Source organism: Cryptomeria japonica, chromosome 8 (assembly GCF_030272615.1).
Source record: "Cryptomeria japonica chromosome 8, Sugi_1.0, whole genome shotgun sequence".
Classification (NCBI taxonomy): domain Eukaryota; kingdom Viridiplantae; phylum Streptophyta; class Pinopsida; order Cupressales; family Cupressaceae; genus Cryptomeria; species Cryptomeria japonica.
Genome location: NC_081412.1, coordinates 516,830,596 through 516,853,804, shown reverse-complemented (window position 1 = coordinate 516,853,804; position 23,209 = coordinate 516,830,596). Strand labels below are relative to the sequence as shown.

The following is a 23,209-nucleotide window of genomic DNA, read 5'->3' as shown; positions in this document are numbered from 1 at the left end:
TAATGTGACTTATTAAAAATATCACTTGAATCACCATCAAAGTCACTTTATGACTTTAATAAAATAATAAAATAATATTTTCCCTTATCATTTACTTGTGAGGAGTAATATTAAATAATTGAATTAATTAATTCCCTTAATCTCAACTATAGCCTACAAGAATTAAATAGGCTAATAAGTCCTGTAGGAGCGACTACGTAAAAGGGGACATTAAGTTGCCCTTATAGATTGTGAAGGAAATATTTTGGTACTTTCACACAATCTTCAAAATTTTGTAGTCCACATTTTTTAACCCCTATAGGGCTTTTGGTTGTGAACATAATTGGAGTGTTTTTGAGGCCATTCACACAAAAAGTGCAATAAGTTGACTCAGAAGTGTTTGAATGACCTTGTCTTTGAGTGGTATAATCCTTGGATGCATTAAAAGAAGTTATAAGAACAAGATACACATCATACACTTGACTTTGATGACATTGATCCATTTTTCAAATTGGGTTCTTGAGATTGTGGATCAACTATTTACTATTGATTGTTGATGCATGTTTTGTGACACTCGCCAAGACAGAATAAAATACCAAGTATTCTATGATCTATCCTCTCTTGAACAAGGAAACCTCAAACGCTAAACAATGTGATCAAATAAGGCAACCCCAAGGTTTACAATGGTTTATCTAGACAATGCAATGGATAGACTTAGTGAATGATGTGATTTTGCTAGTATCACAAAGGGACATACGCTTTTCACTGAAACTGGAATACTAAACTAGCTAGAACTTCAAATAAAAGGACAAAAAGGATAAGGTTAGAGAAATCTAATCTAAGACCTATGAACAATGAAGATAATAGATAGTGATTAGATAGATGGATTCCTTATGGAACTACTTTCTACTTAACTAGAGATGGCTCACAATGCCATAAAAAGAGTGCAATCTTCTAAGGTAGTGAAAGATTTTCATTTTGCAAACATCCATCCAAATACCTAATGCTGGTGCAATCCAAATGAATATCTAGAATTGAACTATTGCCAAATAAGGTTCAAACTAACAATACACTACAATTTGAAATGAACTCACTAAAAATGGTATAAACCAATAAATTCATCAAATATCTCCACATTTCTCCATCGAAATCAATGAACTTCAACTAAAACTAGAGAAGTAGAAACCATGAAAAATGTTGAAACAGCACACAATGATCCACCATATCTTCAATGAAAATCATGTATTCATTTCATTGTAATCTTGGCAACAATCTCTAATCTCCTCCTACTACTTCTACTTTTATTTGCTTCTAACTATTAACCTTTACAAAATGAAAAGGCCAAGCCTTATATACACTTTGAGTTACCAAATGAAGGACCCAGATTGATTTTAAATCAACAACCAAGATAATTCAAAGAAACCCTAAAGTGAGGTAGTTATAACTATTGGAATTGTTTGTCGTTGCGTCAAAAGTTCAAATTATCAATGGCCGATATAAACACCAGATTTAACCCAACCCATTAGAGGTGGTTTCAAAAGTTTAATAGATTTCCTTATCTCACGTCCTTGAGCATTAAAATTTACAAAATAACCATTGTCACACATTTGACTAACACTTTGTAAATTGTATTTTAGTCCATCAACATACCAAACATTATTTGCTTCTAAAATACCATTAATACTCAAGTAACCTTTACCACGTATCTACACTAAATATATGTCCATTCCATTCTATAAATGTAGAAAACTTACTTCTGCACCTGTCATGTGGTTCGAACAACCACTGTCCACTATCCAAAGATTTTTTCTTGTTGCATGTAAGGCTGTTTCAACAACAAGAGATCTTTTCTCTTTCTTTCTCCAAACTTTTGTTTCCTTCTTGTTAAGAAACATGTTTCCTATATCTGCAAAACTCATGTGGCAATTTGTCGAAGTATGTCCAACATTTTGACATTTAAAACAAACCATATCAAAGTTCCTTAAAGAATCAAATGAATTTTGGCTAACAAAATCAATTCTCCTTTTGGGCATAACCCTACAGTTAATTGCTTTGTGACCAAAATAGTTGTAAAAATTACAATAGCCATAGAAAGAGTAAAATCTTCTAGGATACCACTTTTTCTTTCTTTGTGTTTCAAAATAGTTATCGTTAATTTTTTCACTACCTGACTTTTCACCTTTTTCAAATCCCAATCTTGATTTACTTGTTATCCTGTCTTTGTTTAGCAAACATTTCACATAGCAATTCTGAACATTTTCCAAACTTGTTTTCTAGAAATCACATTTAACTTTTGATTTCATTTCTTAAAGTTAAAGTAACTATTTCACTTTCTAATTTTGAACAATTCTCAGATTTTAGAAGGAATTCCGAATTTACCATCTATGCTTGTTTTTTACCTTCTTCAAGTTCAATTTTCAGATTTATGATAATTTGATTTTTGACTTCAACATCTTTCAAAAGGTCTTCATTGTCTTTCAAGGCTGATATTAACTGTTGTGACCTTCCCTTCTTCAATCTGCTGATTTCATCTAGAGCACATACCTATTCTCCTTCAAGATCCACTTCGCCTTCTGCATCAATGCTTGGATCAACATCACTCCTATCTGGAGAAAATGATCCTATTGCCATAAACAAAGTTTCACAAATGTTAGTATCAGAATCTTTACAATCATTTGAATTAGTGCTATCTCCCTTAATATATAAACTTTTCTTTTTCTTTGGAAACTCTCTTTGCTTATAAGTAAATTGTTCTTTGTGTTTCTTTTTTAATCCTTCTTCATCATTGTTAGCATAAGGACACTTTGCAGCAAAATGTCCAACTTTCCCATAGTTAAAACATTTAAGAGGTAATTTTCCTTTAAATTTGCCAACTTTCTTAAATTTCTTTACCAGGTTAGCCAATTGCTCTTCTAAGTCCTTTTCTGAGTCTATTTCATCTTTCATCTTTTTAGTTGCTTTAAAAGAAGCCTCCTTATTGACTCATCATCACTTGTCATTCTCATTTCATAAGTTGTTAGAGTACCATGTAAATCATCTAATGAAAGTTTACTAAGATCTCTTGCCTCTTCTATAGTAGAAATTTTTGCATTATATCTAGAGGGCAGGGATCGTAAAACCTTTTGCACAATGATTGAATCTTTCATTGTTTCACCTAGACCCTTAATTGCATTTACTATCTCATCGACTCTACGGAGATAGTTAGCAATATGTTCCTCTTCTTTCATCTTCGACTCTTCAAACTTGGCTTTGTATGTCTACAATTTTGCCAGCTTCACCTTATCATCTCCTTCATAGATGCTTTTCAACTTGGTCCATAACTCCTTGGCTGGTTTAAAAATGCATAACCTTCACAAACTCAGTATTAGACAATCCACAGAGAATAGCATTCTTTGCTCTAGCATTATTTTCATAGTCTCTTTTTTCAGCAGGAACAGTTATAGTATGAGTTGGCATAGTGTAACCATTTACTACTGACATCCAAACATCAAATCCTAGAGAAGACAAATAACTTTCCATTCTTATGTTCCAAAAAGCATAATTAGTGCCATCAAATAGCGGTGCTTTGTTAGAAGATGAACCTTCCTAATAAGCCATGTGTTCTAATTCCAGAATCTACTTAGACTATTTCGATCTTTTTACAAGCCCTGCTCTGATACCAATTGTTAGAATCGTTTGCCATTGCGTCAAAAGTTCGAACTATCAATGCCAGATTTAACCCAACCCATGAGAGGCGGTTAAGCCATGTCACGAGTCCCTAAGGAGGTGTTGACCACCAAGTCAACAATAACAATCACCACCTTACATTTAATGCTATCCAATTAGAAAATTACAAGTCCTTAAGTTCTATCCTTTTGAGGAAAGGACCAATGAGAAAATAGGTTTTAGCATAGCCCCAATGGAACAATTTACAAGGAGTAGATGATGAATCTTCATTCAATGCATCCACATGTCCACTCATTCTCCTTTGGATGAGTCAAGTTTGATGAATCTAGACATGTTGACTTTGAATTATTTGTTTGCTTACAGATGAATGAATGCCACCTCAGCTTGCATTTGTTGTAAACTTTCATCCTTCATCACAAAGAAGTCTTTGCATTTCTAACAATATCTTTTGATACTCAACATCTTCAAGCCTTTGATTGACGATGGTTCATATTCCCAATTGCACAATCTCCTTGAATGTTCTTCTTCATCTTTCGCTATCCTCCTTCATTTTTGGAATTCTTTGTGATGCTTTGCATTTCATCTCCATCTTCATCTTTGGCTATCTTCTCATTGGATATCATCTTGTCTTGATCTTCACCATGTGAAGCAATCCTTCTTTGTTATCTTCCTTGAACATGTGGACCTTGTTTTCCTTTGGATTGATCTTGTTGAGCCATTCATCGTAGAGCAATCCACTTCCTTAAATTACTTGGACCTTGACCTTGATTTCCTTGTCGTCGAGCTCCTTCACGTTGTAATGTTTTTCATCCTATTCCATCCTTGTAGAGCAATACTTGACAAGCTCTCTCTTTGTAATCATCTTGAAGTGTTCTTTTGCATTTCAACTCAACACTTAGTTTTGAATCTGTTATCCTTACATAAAACTTGCACATGTCTAATGTGAATTCGTTGAGGCTGTGATGTCCTTCTCCTTGATCTTGGATTTCCAAGGGAAATCCAAGGTCGTTGTAGAATCCTCCTCATTAGTGCTTGCCTTAAAACACCTTCTTTTCCATGCTCCATTCATTTCCATGCCCTCATTCCTTGCATCGAACCTGAAAAGTCAAAGAAAATATCCTAGATAATAATTGTAAATGAAACCCTACGTAAATGGAATGCAAGAAGAATATGATAAAAAAAATCTGAAAGTTCAAAGTTCTTGCATTTGTAATTCATATTAAATAAGTTTAAAAGAAAACTCATAGCAATCGGTCATCGAAAGGTTGTGAAACATCAATAATAACTTTAATAATTCATAAAAATGCTTCACAAAACCCTTCCAAATTTCCAAAAAAATCAGACCTTTATGACTTCTGATTTCACCTTCACAATCTGGAAATATCACTCTCAAATTAGGAAAATGTGGAAATGATACTTCAGATGTGGAAATTTCGTTCAAATCAGTTGATATCTCCTTCAAAATCACATCACTTCCGATTCTGATTTGTCTTTTTGCCTTCTACACACTCAATGTTTGACCTTAGATCTGATTTATTTGCATAAATTTGCACTTGTTTGCTGGAAATCACTTCTGCTCTGCTGCAATTCGCATCTGCCCTTTAATTCTGCACTTGATTGTTTTGAATGATGTTAAAATGACATTTTTGATCTCTCATATATAGGTGCTCCATTCTTGAAATTACAATCTTGTGATGGAATTGGGAAAATATTTTTAAAAATACACTTTGTTGTATATTTTTAAGATGATATTTTCACTGAATTCAGACCAAGCAGTTAATCAGTATAAACCTTCCACTTGGAAGTTCTGTTCGTGGACTCTGCAGTGTATGCAAGAAAATTAGGAAGGAGAAAGAATCAGAAAAAACCTTGCAATGTTGACAATTGTGTTTTGGTACAACTTTTAATGTTCTGCTTGCATTTCTGCCAAAGTCCCTGGGGATCAGCTATGTCTGGTGCCAGAATATTTTGGATCTGAAAAATATTCAAGAAACTAAAGAATTTTCAGCCATTTATCTAACAAAATGCATCATATAAAACATAAGAAACTAGAGACACATTTGAAATGGTCTAGAAAGGTCACCTGCCAATAATCATATGCTGGATTTAGAATAAAAAATGGTGTACCTATGTGATGCAGAAAATATTGTGGAAATATACACTGTCATTCAAGTCCAAGATATGCCAAACACGATGAGCCAATTAGAATGCTAACTTGTATGCAATAAAGATGTATTAAACAAAAGAAATATATTGTGCTTCTAAATATAGTTTCAATGTATACCCTTCTTGGATCCATCTGTGAGGTACATAACTTTGGTAAGTGTTTATTTACTCCCTGCAAAGAATGACCATCAAATTTAGTAAACGAAGCTATATAAGAATTAAAATATTAAGCAAAAAAATACAGTAATTATTCCACTGTTTGACCTCGTAAAGCTACTTCAAGGGACAATTTTAGTTTCATTAATTGAGTAAAAATTATAATCCTACTCAAGACCTACGTTTAACATTAGTAATAGAGCAAGTTTATGTGATCTGCTAGAAAGAAAGCATTTTCTTGCCTTATGCTACCACAAATCCACCATATTCACTATTGCATGCCATGAATTCATTTTGTACCACATTACATTTATCAGTAGAGTTAGGCTTGGTATCTAATGGTTTCAATTGTAATCTTCCCTTCCACAAAGTAGTCGGAAGTGTCCCATTTAGCCTTATTCTTGTACACCAATGTCGGGCTTTGTTAGAGAATTATTTAATTTATTAAATAAAGTTGTCCAATGAAGTAATTTTCCGGATGACTTTATTTTCATTAATTTAAAAAGGAGCTTTAAGTGATTTAAAAGAACAAATATTATAAAGTCAATTCATTAAAGTGCTTTATTGTTTTATTTTAAGGTGGTAATTAAAAAGTACCTTTGGGAATGTTCTACAGAGAATTTATAAAATACGATTCAGAAACTCATTTGCCTATTTATTTTCTTGGTAAAGACTCAAAGCTTTCAGTGAGAGCTAACCCTAGGACAAAAACCCTAGGGAAATTGGTTTCAGTGGTGAGACATCTACCCTAGCCAATTTCCAGGTGGAATCGCACAGGTTTCACGCAAGTGCCAAACAATTAAAGATTGAATAATTTATTGGAGGATTACAGGAAAACAATTAATTATTAGTTCTCTCCGAATTCATAGGTGTGTGAAGTCATTGGTGCTAGGCGAGGGTGTTTGCCACTAGAGCTGGGCATGTGAAGCTTTCCATACTGAGTGCTTACATTTGTGAGTGTTTTTGGGCAAAGTATGATCACCATTCACTGGCCACACCTTTCCTTGTGGTGATGTGAGTGTATTCTGTCATGTGGCAGTAGATTGGAAGAAAACTTGAGGCATATATGCCAGTCGCTGGCCTTTAGAGGCTAACGTGAGGGACCGAAGGTGTTTACAGTGAAGCTAGGAGTGAACTGAGGTTTGTGGACCGCCCAGGGACCAGGCACACTTTTCTACATGTTGAAAGCATGCAGTTGAAGGGAGTAAAAGGCTTGAACCAAGTGCACTTTTCAGTGGCAAATGCCCGTCAAATTAGCACCAAATATTAGCGAAGCATGGCAAAGGCATTATGAATCAGCACTTAGCATGAAAGGCAAAAGAAACAAAGGAAAATTAGCATACTTTTGGATGGCAATTGCCAAGTGAATCTCCCCCAAACAGCAGTAAGAAAAAGTGGCAAAGCCAGTCATGTCCAAAGGTGGCTATGGCAGGTGAAGAGGGACCTAAATAGGGAGAAGGAATCACTCATATGTGGCACCATTTGAGGCTGGTGCAATGCCAGCTCCTTTAAGCGACAAACTTGTATGCGAAACATGCAGGGAAAATGAAAAGGGTTTCAAAATAAGGTTGGTGCCATTTTGACGTGGCCATACCCAGACCAAATTCCATCGCAGGCCTATAAAAGTGCCAATTACCTCATAGATATGAGGCCAAGAAAGTGAATAAAACAACTTAATTCCGACCATCATTTTGAAGTGCTTATGCCAGTAAAAGTTCCTCTCAAGATTGCGAAAACTAGCAAATACATGATGAAATACCACCAGAGATAAAAGCATTTGTGAAGCTTAGTTTGAGTGTGTTTTTTACAGCTCCTTCCCAGTCCTTTCTTTGGAAAATATTAGAGGTGGCTTAGGCACTAACAAATGGTACTCAATTAAAAGACAAATTAAAAACATGTTAATGGCATGTTTTTCCCTTGGTGCAGCCAGTCCAAATCTTTGCCCTGTTTTCAGTTAAGCGAGAGCAAAAAAATAAGTTTTAAAGCTTACTTTAAAGAATTCAAATGCCTATATAAGGGTAGTCATTGATCAACTTCATAAGCATTTTGTTGCTTCTGTTTGCAGTAAAAGCAAGTTTATTCATTCATGATGTTGCAGGTCTTTTGAGGGATTTTCCACACCTGAAGGGATTTATCACAACAGCTGATGATACACATGTCTGAAATGGATACTGGCCAGAATTCAAGGGCAGATTTGGCACTAACTTCTGCAAGCTTTCATCCATTGAAAAAGTTTCAAGTATCCTACAGAAACATAAAAATAAGGATTTCAGTTAACTGTAACAGCAACACAGAAGAGCAATAGCTGTCCATGTCTACAAGCATATGTCAGTTGCATAGGCATTCAGAACAGAAGTGTTTAGTGTAGATCTGAATCATTATGAAGGAGGATATCAGCACGTCCATTTTACTAGGGTGTGAAGTAGTTTGTAAAAGTTTTCAGCCCTTCCTGACTGCCTCTTGTTTTATATGAGTGTGGCCCTTGATGGAAATTTATAACAATAGTTGGAATTTGTTGATATAATATAGTTTCAAACCCTTGAAATTGCCATAAATAATTTTTCAATCACCTATGATACCACTCATCTTGGATTTGTGATTCTGGTAACCTAATTCACTAATCAAATTACTTTCTTTACCACAAATCTTTTATTCAAGGCATCAAAATTGAATCATTATGGTTCGAGTTTCAAATTTGATGAATTCATCATATTTAGGGCTCCATATTCAATTCATCAAGTTAGATGGTGGGCTACTCATTAAATTTATGGCTATAACATTTCAACGATTTCCAAAGGCTACAAAAAGAGTATTGAATTTCAAAGACTACAAAAGATGTAAAAAGTTTCAGGGACTTAGTTGCTTCAAATTTTCAAAAGCTACTTAAGTGCCAAAGTTTCCATTTTAGAGCATAGCTACATTTAGCAGCTATCTATTGGGATTCAGAGCTACACACAACAATAATGTTATATTTTTTCACTGCATCATCCATTTGATCATATTACATCTTTATAGTAGTTTCAGTTCCTACATTATAGGAACAATTCCCTAGTTATTAAGAGTTCTTTTAACAACTCAAACAATCATACACTCGTTAAACAACATAATTCTGTATTATCCTATACTAATCCATCTGAACACTAACATGAATTCCTAACACCCCCCCTTAGTGTGAACATGGTACAAACTTTCACACTTTCAACTGCAATAAGCCCAACTCTTGTGGCTCATTATCATGATTTAAATGAAAGTCACCTCGTCAACCTTTCATGGTTTTCACATAGGTTTACCATAAAATTGGACACAAACAAGAACATACTCATCTTTTCACCTCATACAGTTTTTTGGATCACCACTAACCATTTCAAGATCCAAGGACTGCATTACATTAGTGTTTTTGTTTCCACCCAAAGGAAGTACATGACATGACATAGAAACAAAATCGTATAGCTATGCATAGTGGTAGCTGGATCTTCCTACACATGATCACCAACATACAAGAACTTATCCCACTTTCACTTCAAATGAACTCATCACCAGCCAACCACACTACAAGAAGTCCAGTAGTCAGAGGACCTCTATAGCAAGCTGCTCACCTATACAACTGTTTACAACATCAATGATGTCCATCTTCCTTTCAAACTTGAGAAAGGGAATGTTTTTAGTGTTCTAAATTGTGGTCACCATTGTTGAATGTTGCCACTTGATCTCTAACAACATAGGAAACTACCATTGCCGCTAGAAGCTACCCTTGACTCTAGTCAATTTGGCACAAGTAGTTTTGTCAATAAAACATTTCTGCAACCTCATTGCTAGTGCCTGATGAGAGGTTGTTGAGTGTCATCCAACCTCCTATGCCTCCATCCTCCAATTGAGTTGCTACTTCTTTAGCAAATTTGACTCTAAGGCTCAATTTTAAATTCCCCACCTTAAGATGGACGACACATACAAGAAATAATTCATCCAGTTACAATTGAAGCAATTTTAATTTTTTATTATTTTTCAACACTAAATTTTGACACAATAAAAACTAATAATATAGATTTTGAAACATTAAATTGACAATGAAAACAATATTCTAATATGAAACTATTAAAACTTAACTACAATCTAAAATCTATCATTGAACAAAAAAACTCACGCCTTCCCCAAATAGCGAAAAGCCACCCCTAATTCATCTTTTATTTCCACTATCTACAAATCATCCTTAAAATCAATTTTCCAAATTGAACGCCAATATCCATTGCAGAGATTTTGAGGCTATAATTAGCCATAGAAACTAGCATACCTGTATTTTATAAATAAAATTTATGTAGAAGATGCCAACAGATGTCAAATTTAAAAAATATTTACTTTAGCATAGATTAATTAATTTCATATGGTTAATATTTATTAGAATTTAGTATTATTTTAAAATATGAAATTATTTGCATGCAAAAAATAAATATAGAAGTTTCTTTTAAATCTAGATTTAAAACCAAAATTTTTAAAATTAGAAGTTTCTTTTAAATCTAGACTAAAAAATATAATTTTTACAATTTAGTCTTATTTTTGTTGGATTTTATGATCAGACTCTGAGGAATATTATTTTTCTTAATTTCACCGTAGTTTATGCAGTTGAACTGAATTACAACTTCAATCTCCCACGCAAGAGACTAAACAGCAAATAGTATGAAGTCGATATGTTCAATCTTCTATAGAGGATAATAAACAATATTCAATCTGTCACAAAAGTGAACCACAGATGATGATTGATGTTTAATCTGCCACAGAAAAATGATCAGCAATGATAATACAGTTCAAACTGATAATAATGTTGCCTTGCTGTAGCTTTCGATTTGTCTTCTAATGTTGGTGTATGTATACAATCTATGTCTTACTGTAGAAATCGATTTGTCTTCTAATGTTATTGCTGTCGATCTGATATTTTATCCGTAGTATCTATAATCACAACCTTATCATATTCAACTGAGATTGTATCTCATATATATATAATACCAAACGACTTCATAAGAAGTCGAAGTCGTGACTCTTATCCCAAGAGTCCGATGGTTTTGCAAACAAACCGATTCACTTATGATCGCTTATATCTTTAACTAAAAGCAAACAAATCATTATCGATTGTTCTTGCACCATTTAAAAATAATTGTTTGGCAAATAACCCGATACAAAAAGACACAGTTTAATAATATAAATTTAAATAAGTAAATTCAATATGGGTTTAATGGATTAGTGGAATTGATAGATATGATCAAATGTGTAAGGCCGATAGGCCACTTACACATTTGATCTGTAGAGTCGGTACCTAGAATTTCGACTGAAGCTACATGATCAACACTCCCTATTAGCTAGGGAGGAATCCTTCTAGATATCTGAGTCACATAGTGACATCCACCATGGCTACTTCTAGAGGGTGGATTCATCATGGCTACACCCATTGATGAAGATAGAATAGATATCACCTCACTGTGATATCAACCATCATGGCATATCCATAAACATCACTTCATGTGATATCCACCATTATGGCTTATTCACGGATATCACCTCACATGATATCCATCATAGAGATCTGGTGCAGGAGCACCTACCTATGAAGGAATGAGCCAAAGACAAGATGATTTTCTATTAGTCTAAGATGAATGTAATAAGCCCCTATGGGTCCTTTTTGTATTTCACTGTCCTAGGAGTGTGACAAGTTTGTCCATGTATGGGTCAAATTGTCACCTAGGGTCTTGTAGAGCAAATTGAGTCAATAAGGGTCACAATGGTCTAAATTGAGGGATTAAGTGGCCAAAGGTTTATTTGAGTCATTTTTGATGTTTTAGAATCAAATGTAATCATTTTGGGGGACTATGATAGTCAAGAGTCTAAGTTGGTCGAATAATGCAAAAATTGTCATATTGTCAATTTGTTGTCATGACAATTTTGCACTTCTTGTAAGTTGTGATTCTCCAACGGTCCGTTCAGTTTGAAAAACGGTTGGAGGAGGTTGTATTCGTTTGGGGTGATACCTTTAAGGACCCCAAACACTGAAAGATGTAAAGTGGGTTCATTTTGGTTGATTTGAAAAGGAAATTGAAGCATCAAGAACTGTTGGAAACTCAGAAAACCATCTAATTTCTGTTGATTGCATATTGAAGGTGGATTGGCAAGAATGATCATCACATAGATCCTGAAACTAGATTGTTTTACCTTTGTTTTGCATTTGGCGTGAAGTCTTGAAGTGATCGCTGCCCCATTCTACAAGCAAATCTCTACCGGGTAGCCTAAAGCCCTCAAACCCCTAGGGTTTGACTGCAATAATGGGTTTTGGCCTATCAATCCTTAACTAAACACTCTGTCGTTATAGGAGATGATAGACCGCTGTATCATATGTCAATTCCTAAAGCCATTCGGAAGACACAACAGGGAAAAGAGGATGGAGAACTAACCCTGGGTCTGGCATCTCTATGTGACAAACCAGTTTAATGAGTGCAGTGCATGAGAATTGAGAGGCAGAGCACTGGAAAAGGGGTTTGAATGTGGTAGAAGAGTACTTTGGAGGTTTACATAACATTTCATGGTCAGTGATGCTCACCAATTAGGAGAACGAAACCAATTTGTGGAAGGCATTCAGTCAAATAGGGCTAATAGCCCTATTAGGTCTGTTAGTGCAGTATTGGTTGGGATATCTGCAAGTTGGTTTGGTACCGGAAACTAAGATATTGTTGAGAACTCCCAAAAGGGTATCTGAAAATATAATTTGTTTGCCTAAATCCTTAGGGTGTCAAAAGTTATCACCCGATTCCTTCAGATGGAGGCCTAATTGCAACCGGTTCTATTTGTGGGCAAGTGAGTCAAAATTGGTGTTCCAATGGGTCTAAACCATGAAATCCTATTTCATTTGTGTTAAGATGTTGTGAGAACACCCCTCCAAGGGTTGTTGTATTGAATTGGTCAAGTGGGCCATTCAAACCCCTAAAGCCTAGTAGGAGCCCACATATGAATGCAAGGGTATGTGTAGTCACACAAGACTTGAGAGTGTTAGTTGTTTGTAAGTGGACATATTGGAGCCTTTGACTCTCCCAAGGTATTGTTAACTGTCATTGAACCATTGCTTGACTTGGTGTTGTATAAGAACCCTTTGGTAGTAGGGATTTGGTTGAGTTTGTGAGCCTTAGAGGTTGGTTGGTTCAAGGTTATCCTTCCAATCTGTTGCCTTCTCATCATATTGGTATCAGAGCAGGACTTTTGAAGATCACTTGGGTGGTGTGGTCTCAGTGTATGTCAGGGGAAGAGATTGAAATAGGGGCTGACAAAATGCCTCCTAAGAGTATTGTTTTACCTTTGTTTTGCATTTGGTGTGAAGTTTTGAAGTGATCGCTGCCTCATTCTACAAGCAAATCTCTACCGGGTAGCCTAAAACCCTCAAACCCCTAGGGTTTGACTGCAATAATGGGTTTTGGCCTATCAATCCTTAACTGAACACTCTGTCGTTATAAGAGATGATAGGCCACTGTATCATATGTCAATTCCTAAAGCCATTAAGAGGACACAACAGGGCGAAGAGGATGGAGAACTAACCCTGGGTCTAGCATCTCTATGTGACAGACCGGTTTGATGAGTGCAGTACGTGAGAATTGAGTGGTAGTTGTAATGTCCCCAATTTTAGCCTTTAGGCTAATAGGCATTATAAGGAGAAATTAATTAAATTAATTTCTTATAAAGTCATTAAAATAAATTATTTATTAAAAAGTGACTAAAGTATAAAAATAAAATAATTAAAGTCACTTAATAAATAATAAAGTGTACCTACCCTCTTCTAGAAGTAATCTCATGATGGGTTATGAAAAGGATAAATAGAAGAGGGTGATGGATGATCAAGGAGATTGGATATTTGAATATAATGAAATGACTGATGTGTGGCATTGGTTGAATCTCTGAGGACGCAAACCTTCAGCAGATTTGATAGAAGGGATGGATGAAACCCTAGTTCTTCATTTTGGGAGAAGGTTCGTGACGGGATCTACATCGGTGCCTAATTTGTGAAGACCTCTTTGAAGACAACTTTGCAGTTGAGAGTAGGATATTTTAGTCTTCCTATTTGAGCTCATAAAGTTTCATATCAGATTTTGTGGTGTTGCTACAGACCTTCAGACATTATAATTTGCTCATTGATTGTGGTGAATGCATCCTCTTAAGTGTTAAAAGGACAGCGATCTATCCTAAAGAGAAGGGCGATCCTATTTGGAGCAATTTGGGAGTAATCTCAGTGAGTGCAGCAGGTAATTAATCTGGAGCAGGATATCAACTACCACGATGTTGTCAACCCATCACCATAGAGGCATCGAAGTTCAATAAGGAGGACAGCAATTTCATCTCAAGGGTTGAGCGATCTCTTTGGTGATATTTTGAAAGGGCTTTTTAAGGAGATTAGCAATCATATAAATTCTGAGGAAATCGTGACAGTTCAGCAGTCCCACAACTTTGTCCATTACATTTAATTGATGCATTGAAAGATCAAATTGGGGGTGGCGATTTCATTAAAGGCTATTTGGATTAGGTTTGATAGTGGGTTTGGCCTTTAAGCATTTCCAAATAGAAATCGGACCTGACTGTTACCACCCTACATCTGGGTTCCTAGGACGAGCATTGGACTTCCAAAATTCACACTAAGTTGGGCGACCCATCTTAGTCAACAAGGCGATCATCTTTGGAGGTGTCTTAAGGAGATTTGGCTGCCATGCATTGTGCTCTCAGACCATATTTCACAGCAGCAGGGGCGATGGGTATTGAAGATTGAAATGGCATATTAGAGACTCCGTCACTCATGCTAACGTTTGCCCCTAAAGGTGTCATGAAATCAGGTTCCTTATTCACTTGCTCTCATGAAGAATTTACAGTATATGTGATTAATCATGACTGCAGTCCTAAAGTCTTCAGAAGTCTGAAAATGACAGTCTCTGTAATCATTCGCTAGCTGCCTATATCTTGTCATTAGGCTGTCATATGAGATGTAATTTCATTCATCATATGAATAAGAAGATAGTCTTTGGCTTGCAACATAACTCACTATTTTACTGTGAACACATGCCAACTGTTTGACATAATGTCAGCTAGCTTAGGAGTCTGATTCGGGTGATAGAACATCATACTTTGGTTATATATGCATGCTTGGTTATCATACTTCATTAAGGAATCATTAGTAGTTGTTCTTTCATGGCAAATGTATGTTAGTTTAACCCTATATCAATCTGAAAACCTCTGAGACAGAAAACAGCATAACACACAGGTTTGACAGCAAATATCTCCTTGTTTTAATCTACAAATGGATGGGGGATATTACAGTGGTATCAGAGCAGTTTCCTGCCATCCTGTGTGGGACATATGGCTTCTAAATTTGTTGATGAATTGATGATTGCTTATGAGGAGTATAGAACACTTTCGGAAAAGACCAAAAGTTTTCTAGATTTTGACTCCTATTTGGAGTATTGGATAGATTATGGCAAGCACAAAAGAAGAACAAAGAATAGAGATATCTCACCCATAATAGCCAGGAATTTATATGATGACTTTGTTAGACATGCTGATTCAACTCAAGTGGTCATGAAGACAGCCATGGGGAAAGAATTGTCTACATCTTCTTTGCAAGAAGTTTCACTTGAGACTTCTACTTTGGAGGCTAGCATAGAGCATGTTAATGATATGGGTGGCAATGGCAAGGATGTTCATATTGCTTCTTCACCTTCACATGATGAAAAATCAGACTATGGCAGCCAAGGACAGTTGGAAAATCAGTTCCTTGCAGCAACTTCTCCTAGAGAAGAAGACGAGACAAACCAAGACTTGTTGGTAGTAAGTGTTGAGAGTAAGAATTCCAATGGGAATGCACTTGTGAAGCTTGAAGAATATGACAGGTTTATTGATGACAGCAAACACATTTCTTCTCTTCATCATGAGAATGATGATACCTTGGAATTGTCATTAGATGGCACTCAAGCATTGGGTGTCACAGATGGGTTTTGTGGAATGAACTCAAATCATTAGCATTCTGATTTTCTTTATCAGACTTGGGTAGATGTTGACCCTCTTTTTAGTGGAGCAGCCACTAGTGTTTTGACAACAACTGATGGAGGAGACACTTTGCAATGGCATGATATCATCGATTTGTTTGAGGACAGCAGCATTATGTTCGATACTTCTCACGAAGTTGTTGACCTTACACATGGAAGAATTGGTGAAGATGAATCTACAAGTAAAGAGGATGAAGCTTGCATTGAAGATGTGCTTGGAAAGGGTGAATATGGTACTCAATGATATGACAACTATTCTGATTTTTATCACAGCAGTCATACTTTATTTCAGCATGAGGTAACCACATTGTCATATGGAGATTTCAAAGGCAAGGACAAACAAGTTGAAATCAGTCCTTATTTTCTATGCATGAACAACAGCAGTATGTCTTCACTTTCTCATGATATGGCAACTTTTAATTATGGAAAAGGAAGTACTATGGTTAGTACAAATTATGCAAGTAGAGGACATAAAGATTTTGAAGAGGCATCTCATTTTGGGGTAAGTTTCAGGCACTTTGGAGCAGCTGATATGGAGCAGTCCCAAAGGTTGATTGATGGATGGCTAGAAAGGGCAAAACAAGCCAAGTTGTTAGCTCAACAAACCAAGCTCCATCTTCAACACATTCGGGATAGACAAAGCTTGACTAATTTTAAAGGTGAAGATGATTTTTGTGATGACACTTATAGTGAATCAGCTTTTCAAGAGTTGTATCCCTCTTTGGATTCATATGAGATGGCAGCTATCTACTTGTTGATTGGTGATTTAATTTTCCTTGATTCTGCATGGGTTAGTGGCTGTCATGTTTTGTTTTCCAATGCCTTTTCAGATTTGGCATGGTCTACATCAGTTGTTCATTGGCACAAGAGTGTGTAGGGACATACCTATTCGATGGGTAGTGATTATGAGATGGATTCCTTTGATTTACAATGGTATGTTGACATCTATGACATCATTCAGGTTGCTGATCTGAATTATCTAAACAATGTTGAGTGGTTGTTTGTGTTGTTTCATTGGCATGCGAGAGTTCATTTCCACATTTCATTGACGGCCAGCCTTCATGGATGCGTTATTCATGGTGATTTGGGGAGTCATCTCCTCTTCATCATATATGGTAGGATTGATGGATTGGTTTGGGATCCGCGTATTGTCAAGGCAGAGGCTTGCACTCCTGTGGCACATGATGAGGTGTTCGAAATGATTCAGCAAACACAGTTGGTGTTACGGGAGCTTTGGCATGTTGACAGGGACATTACACAGTTTTTCATTTGGGATCCAGGTGGTGATATTTTTCAGAGTGTTTGGTTGAGCAATGGAGATTGCTTGGGGTCAAGCAATTTCAGGAGGGGCAGATTGTAATGTCCCCAATTTTAGCCTTTAGGCTAATAGACGTTATAAGGAGAAATTAATTAAATTAATTTCTTATACAGCCATTAAAATAAATTATTTATTTAAAAAGTGACTTTATATTTAATTAAATTAATTAAAAGTGACTAAAGTATAAAAATAAAATAATTAAAGTCACTTAATAAATAATAAAGTGTACCTACCCTCTTCTACAAGGAATCTCATGATGGGTTATGAAAAAGATAAATAGAAGAGGGTGATGGATGATCAAGGAGATTGGAGATTTGGATATAATGAAATGACCGATGCGTGGCATTGGTTGAATCTCTGAGGATGCAAAGCTTCAGCAGATTTGATAGAAGGGTTGGACGAAACGCTAGTTCTTCATTTTGGGAGTAGGTTCGTGACGGGATCTACATCTGTGCCTAATTTGTGAAGTCTTCTTTGAAGACAAATTTGCAGTTGAGAGAAGGATATTTTAGTCTTCCTATTTGAGCTCATAATGTTTCATATCAGATTTTGTGGTGTTGCTTCAGACCTTCAGACATTATAATTTGCTCATTGATTGTGGTGAATGCATCCTCTTAAGTGTTATGAGGACAGCGATCTATCCTAAAGAGAAGGGTGATCCTATTTGGAGCAATTTGGGAGTAATCTGAGTGAGTGCAGCAGGTAATTAATCTGGACCAGAATATCAACTACCACAATGTTGTTTAGTTTGAAAAACAAATTTGAAATTTCAATTTTGATAATAAAATTTACAATTTATGATTTTTTTTTATTTAAAAATAAAAATAAAAATAATTAAATTTGATGTTCATTCATCATTTTGCCCTCAAGATTCAACATCAAATCTCATTTTGAGATGAATAAGGAAAAAAAATCCAAAAATGACATTGAAAATCAGAAAATAAAACCAAAAAAAAAAGAAAAAAAATCAGTCTTTCAAAATGAGTGTGAAATCAACAAAAAACATGGTTTTGTGTTGTTTTGGGGGAAAGGGTGGGGTCCACGTCCAATTAGGGTTATGCCTTAAACCCCAAAAAAGTCACATTTTTTTTTAAATTTTGAATTTAAGCATTGCATTTCTGTGGGGGTGACGAGAGACATATGGGTATCTCCCCGTCCCTCAAGAGACGTGCAGGCGTCTCCCCATCTCTTGAGAGACGTCTGCAGGTCTCTCGAGAGACGGGGAGACGCCCAGATGTCTCCACATCTCCTTGGGAGACGCAGAGACGTCTCCCTGTCTCCGGTGACGTTTGGGTGGCGGTGGCAGGACAACAAGGGACGTCGCATCCCTGTTCCCCCGTCCCGGAGACATCCCCATCTTCGAGACGCAGCCAAAAATCGGAGGGACGCATCCCCGTGGAACACTGTTTTTATTCATATTTTTCTTCTATTTTCTTATTCTCATATGCACTCAAATTAACTGTTAACGTTTCACAATATTTGTAGTTCATTGAGCCGCTAGTAGTTCTCCTACAAGTTGTTGATGGGGAGAAGCCTGCAATAGGCTACATATATGAGGCCATGGATAGGGCCAAGGGGGCCATTAGATCTATCTATGCAAGATATGAGAGTAAGTATCATCCCATTTGGGATATCATTGATAGGAGATGACACCTCTAGCTTCACAAACCCTTTCATGCAACGGCTTATTACCTCAATTCGACATTCCATTTCCGGCTTGATTTCAAGGCGGATGAGAAGGTTCTTAATGGGCTCTACTTAGTGAGAGTGGATGTCGCCTGGTGATAGTAGCACTATAATCCACAAGATACAAGACTTTTCTAATGCACAAGGGGAGGTCATATCTCATCAAATTTGCAAATATAGTCGAACAAAATTGCATCCAGGTAAAAATATATTTTAACGGCATAACTCAAGTTTATAACTTAAAGTCTTAAAGTTGGAAATGAGACTAATTTTTTTTCTTTTTCTCATCTCAGATAGATGGTGGCAAACATTTAGTCCTAAAACACCAAATTTTCAGAGGACAGTGTTAGCGTTTGTTTTATCATATACCGAACATTAGAATAAAATACCCCAAGGATACTCTATCCTCTCTTGCCGCTTCTGCTAAGATTGCAACAAGATCATATGGCAATTCCAAGGTCTATATGTGCGAACAAGCGAGTTTAGTGGGATAGCTTCTTGGGTAGTTGTTGTGACGTTTTCACACATCGCCCCATTGCAAATGGGGACCCATGTTTTTTGCTCGTTTTCGCTTTGCCTTTTGGGGTTTTGGTTTGAATCCAGTCGTTTTTGAGGGCTTTTGAGTTTCCTTTTCTAGAATGCAAATTTTGAATGAAATGAATTCGCCAGAATGGTCTAATTTTCAATTGGAATGTTGATGCAGAGCTTAAATTTGTCTAAGTGTTGAAGATGAAATGTGAATTTTTGTCCAATTGAATATTTTTGACCAAATTTTGACTTTTTTGAATTTTGATCCTAGGCATTTCTAATGATTTGTTTTCGCCTTGTGAAGTGATAAAATGTGTAAAATCATGATATTTTGGCCTATAGGAGCAAAATCGCTCCTGTCCCTCAGTGAAGGACGGGAGCTCGTTTTCAAATATTTTACTATTCCTGCAGGGTCAAGATGAATTACGAATTGGAAGTGATGGAGAAAGGCGAGATCTTTCCATTGAATATAAATTGAAGATTTTCATGAGCACAGAAATGCCTCCAGGGGAAAAATCGCTCCTGTCCCTCAGTGAAGGACCGGTGCTACAAATCCGATTTTGCTTTGTCCTTGCAGGATTTTAACGTCTTGACGATGTGAAAAGGTCCAAAGAGGTACATTTTATCAAATGAATATAACTTGAAGTGCTGTCGGGGAGATCAACAGGGTAGCAAGTCCGGCTTGAGTGAGGTCCTGATCCTGAAATTTGGCTAAGTCTGGAATGTCCTGATCCTGAAATTTGACTAAGTCTGGAAACTGAAAAACCTCCAAAAACTAGATTTTGCAATATAACTCCTGGAGGTCTGAAACCACTCTCAAACATCCTGAAAGTATATATGGAATATAACTTAAAGTATAAGAAAGAAGAAACATAGAAGGAAATGTCACTTATACTTAAATGTTATATTCCATTAAAATTGTCCTGATTGAGAGTGCGAAAAGTCAAATTTCGCTCGTGTCCTTCTCCAAGGGTCCAGAGCGAAAAGCGCTCCTGTCCCTCTCCAAGGGACCAAGGCGAAACGCTCGTGTCCCTCACCAAGGGACCAGAGCGAAAATGCTTAGTTAGGCCATTCCTGACCTTGTTTGGACGAATCGAGACATCAAAGGCATGGTGAAGGACGAAATGAGCATGATAGAGCATCCAGACTTGATCAAAAACAATGAAATGATGAAGTTTTGCCTAGAGGGTCAAATTCGCTCCTGCCCCTCACTAAAGGACCAGAGCGAAGTTCTTCATAAGGTATGTCCTGAACAAAGACCAAGCAAATTTTATGTTCGAAGGCAAGAAAGGAGGTCAATCGAACCCGTTGAAGACAAATTGAAGATTATCAAACGTCAACAAAGGACCAAAATGCTTAAGTTCGCTCCTGTCCCTCAGGAAGGGACCAGAGCGATTTTTGATATAATTGATTTTCTTGCAAAGTTACAAACAATGTCAAGGCATGAACGAATGGAGTGAAGAAAGACGAATCCGTTGAATATAGACTTGGAACCTGACAAAGTGAGATAAAGGCTACAAAAGGAGGATCGCTCCTGTCCCTCTCCAAGGGACCAGGGCGATACAATGGTGATGTTACTTCCTATGCAAGTTCAAGGTCGATCCAAGTCAAGACAAGGTGGCGAGGGACATTTCAAGGCGTCTTTAGCAAGCACAAACATTAAAAGGTCGTCACAATGATGAAATTCGCATCCTAGGACATAGATCGCTCCTGTCCCTCTCCAAGGGACCAGGGCGATGTTAGATGCATTGGTCATTTTGTGCAAGATTTACGTAAGAACAAGATTTCATAAGGTAATGCAAGGTCTAAGGCATCGTTTGAAGATAACATACAAGAGTTTTGAACGTCCAAACATTGCTAATCAAGGTCAAAAGCTCACATCGCTCCTGTCCTTTGGACAAGGACCAGGGCGATCCTATCAAGAGCACTCATATTCCTTCAAGATCAAAGCAAGGTGAGGTTAAGCGAGGCAAGGGACGACGTTTGGAGGACATCACAATGAAGATCGAAGATAAAAGGATGCATATTGAACGTGGAAATTTGAAGATCGCTCCTGTCCTTTGGACAAGGACCAGGGCGATGAACATCCAAAGACACTCATGAACGCATGCAAGGCAATCAAATTCGAAGAGCTCATCATGATGATTAATGTTGAACGTGGAGATGAAGGAGTTGAACGTGAAAAATGCAAAAATCAAGACAAAATCATGGATCGCTCCTATCCCTCTCCAAGGGACCAGGGCGATGAGGTACGTCCCTCTCATTTTCATAGTTTTGGCGCCAAATAAGCAATTCAAATTTTCCTTAAATGCTAAGTTCGATAAAAAATTGAAAATCCTATTTAATTTGGCATTTAATGTGGCGTTGATCTTTTATTAATTATTTTGCCTTTATTAAAAATCGAAATTTGCAAATTAAAAATGTAAGGCATTAATAATTAATTAATTAATTAATAAAAATCGAATTTGAAGCGCTACAAAGGGAGGTCGGCCTTGCTAAATCATTTAAAAATCATTTAAAAAATTGTTTTATATCCTCAAGTCGGCCTAAGGGATAAATGCAATCCAAGCGCTATATATGGGGAGTGGAAGATTTCATTTTCACATCATCATTTTATCCTTCTACATGCGAATTAAGGAAGACAAGGGAGAAGTGCGATTTGGAGTTTACTAATAAAGGTGGTGCGATATCTTGGAGACTTCGTTGGAGCGAATTTGTCAAGGATTGAAGACCACGTCAAAGGTGCGAGACTAGGAGGATTTGTTAAGGCGAACTTGAAGATCCATTTGAGCGAATTGTCAAAGAGGCAAGGCTTGAAGATCACGTTGAAATCCAAAGGTGGCGAAATTGATCTTTTGAGGAGATAACATTGAAGACTATTTATACCTCAATTTCGCCTAGGCGAATTTTATTCATTTTGCATTTTAGAGTTAAGCTCTCAAGTAAGGTATGGCAAGATCTCTTGTTTTAATTTCGAATTTTGATCGTCATTGCCTTAATTTTGAAATTTTGTTTTGCCTTAGCTCAGTCTTTTTTAGGAAATGATTAATAAAGGACTTATCATTAAGTTTCCTAAAATTTGCTCTCTAATTTATGTTATGTATTGCAAAATCATGGTACTAATTTTGAAATGTTGTGTAGGCATCGAATGGAGATCTCATCAAGAAAAATCAAGCCGGATCAAGGACGGTCTTCGCCAGGACGGTCTTCGCCGGCACGGTCTTAGCCAGGACATGGGCGACCTCTTTCAATCCAGCGTTCCAAGGCGAGGTACATCATCTTCCTGCACATCAAGGACGCAAGGAGTTAGAACAAGGGCTCGTTGAAGAAGCAAATAATTCCAGATGAATTAATTAAAGCAAGCCTCTCAACGACATCAAATTGAATATCTAGCAAGCTTCAAGTGTCAGATGAGGTGGCATCCCAGTCATCACTCCTCCAATCAGTGAAGTCCACCTCAGCATGTCCAGATTCAATGTACTTAACTCATGGAAGGTGGCACAAACTCCGATGTACCTACCCTGGCGGTCCATTGGTCGATTTTTCTAGAATGGACATGTGTCCAAGCAATACAATTTTGTCATTGGTCAAGCATTAAATGTTATGTAATGGTTGTAACAAACCCTAATTAGGGTTTTTCATTGTTGAATCTTGG

At 36.7% G+C, this 23,209-nt stretch overlaps 1 protein-coding gene across 4 annotated transcripts in view; it reads right to left on the bottom strand.

Annotated features, from left to right (window-relative positions):
• The window catches only part of LOC131056077 (pectin acetylesterase 8), a 268,162-nt gene that overhangs the window by 45,592 nt on the left and 199,361 nt on the right, over positions 1-23,209 (bottom strand). For 2 of the 4 annotated variants that reach the window (XM_057990414.2, XM_057990420.2), the window contains exons 9-11: positions 5,930-5,983; positions 5,729-5,806; positions 5,514-5,619 (exon numbers count right to left, since the gene is read on the bottom strand). In XM_057990414.2, the coding sequence (XP_057846397.2) occupies positions 5,514-5,619; positions 5,729-5,806; positions 5,930-5,983 (238 nt within the window). Of the gene's footprint in view, positions 1-1,733; positions 1,886-5,088; positions 5,253-5,513; positions 5,620-5,728; positions 5,807-5,929; positions 5,984-23,209 lie in introns of those variants that run through there. The other 2 variants (XR_009108574.2, XM_057990426.2) reach the window with 2 other exon arrangements.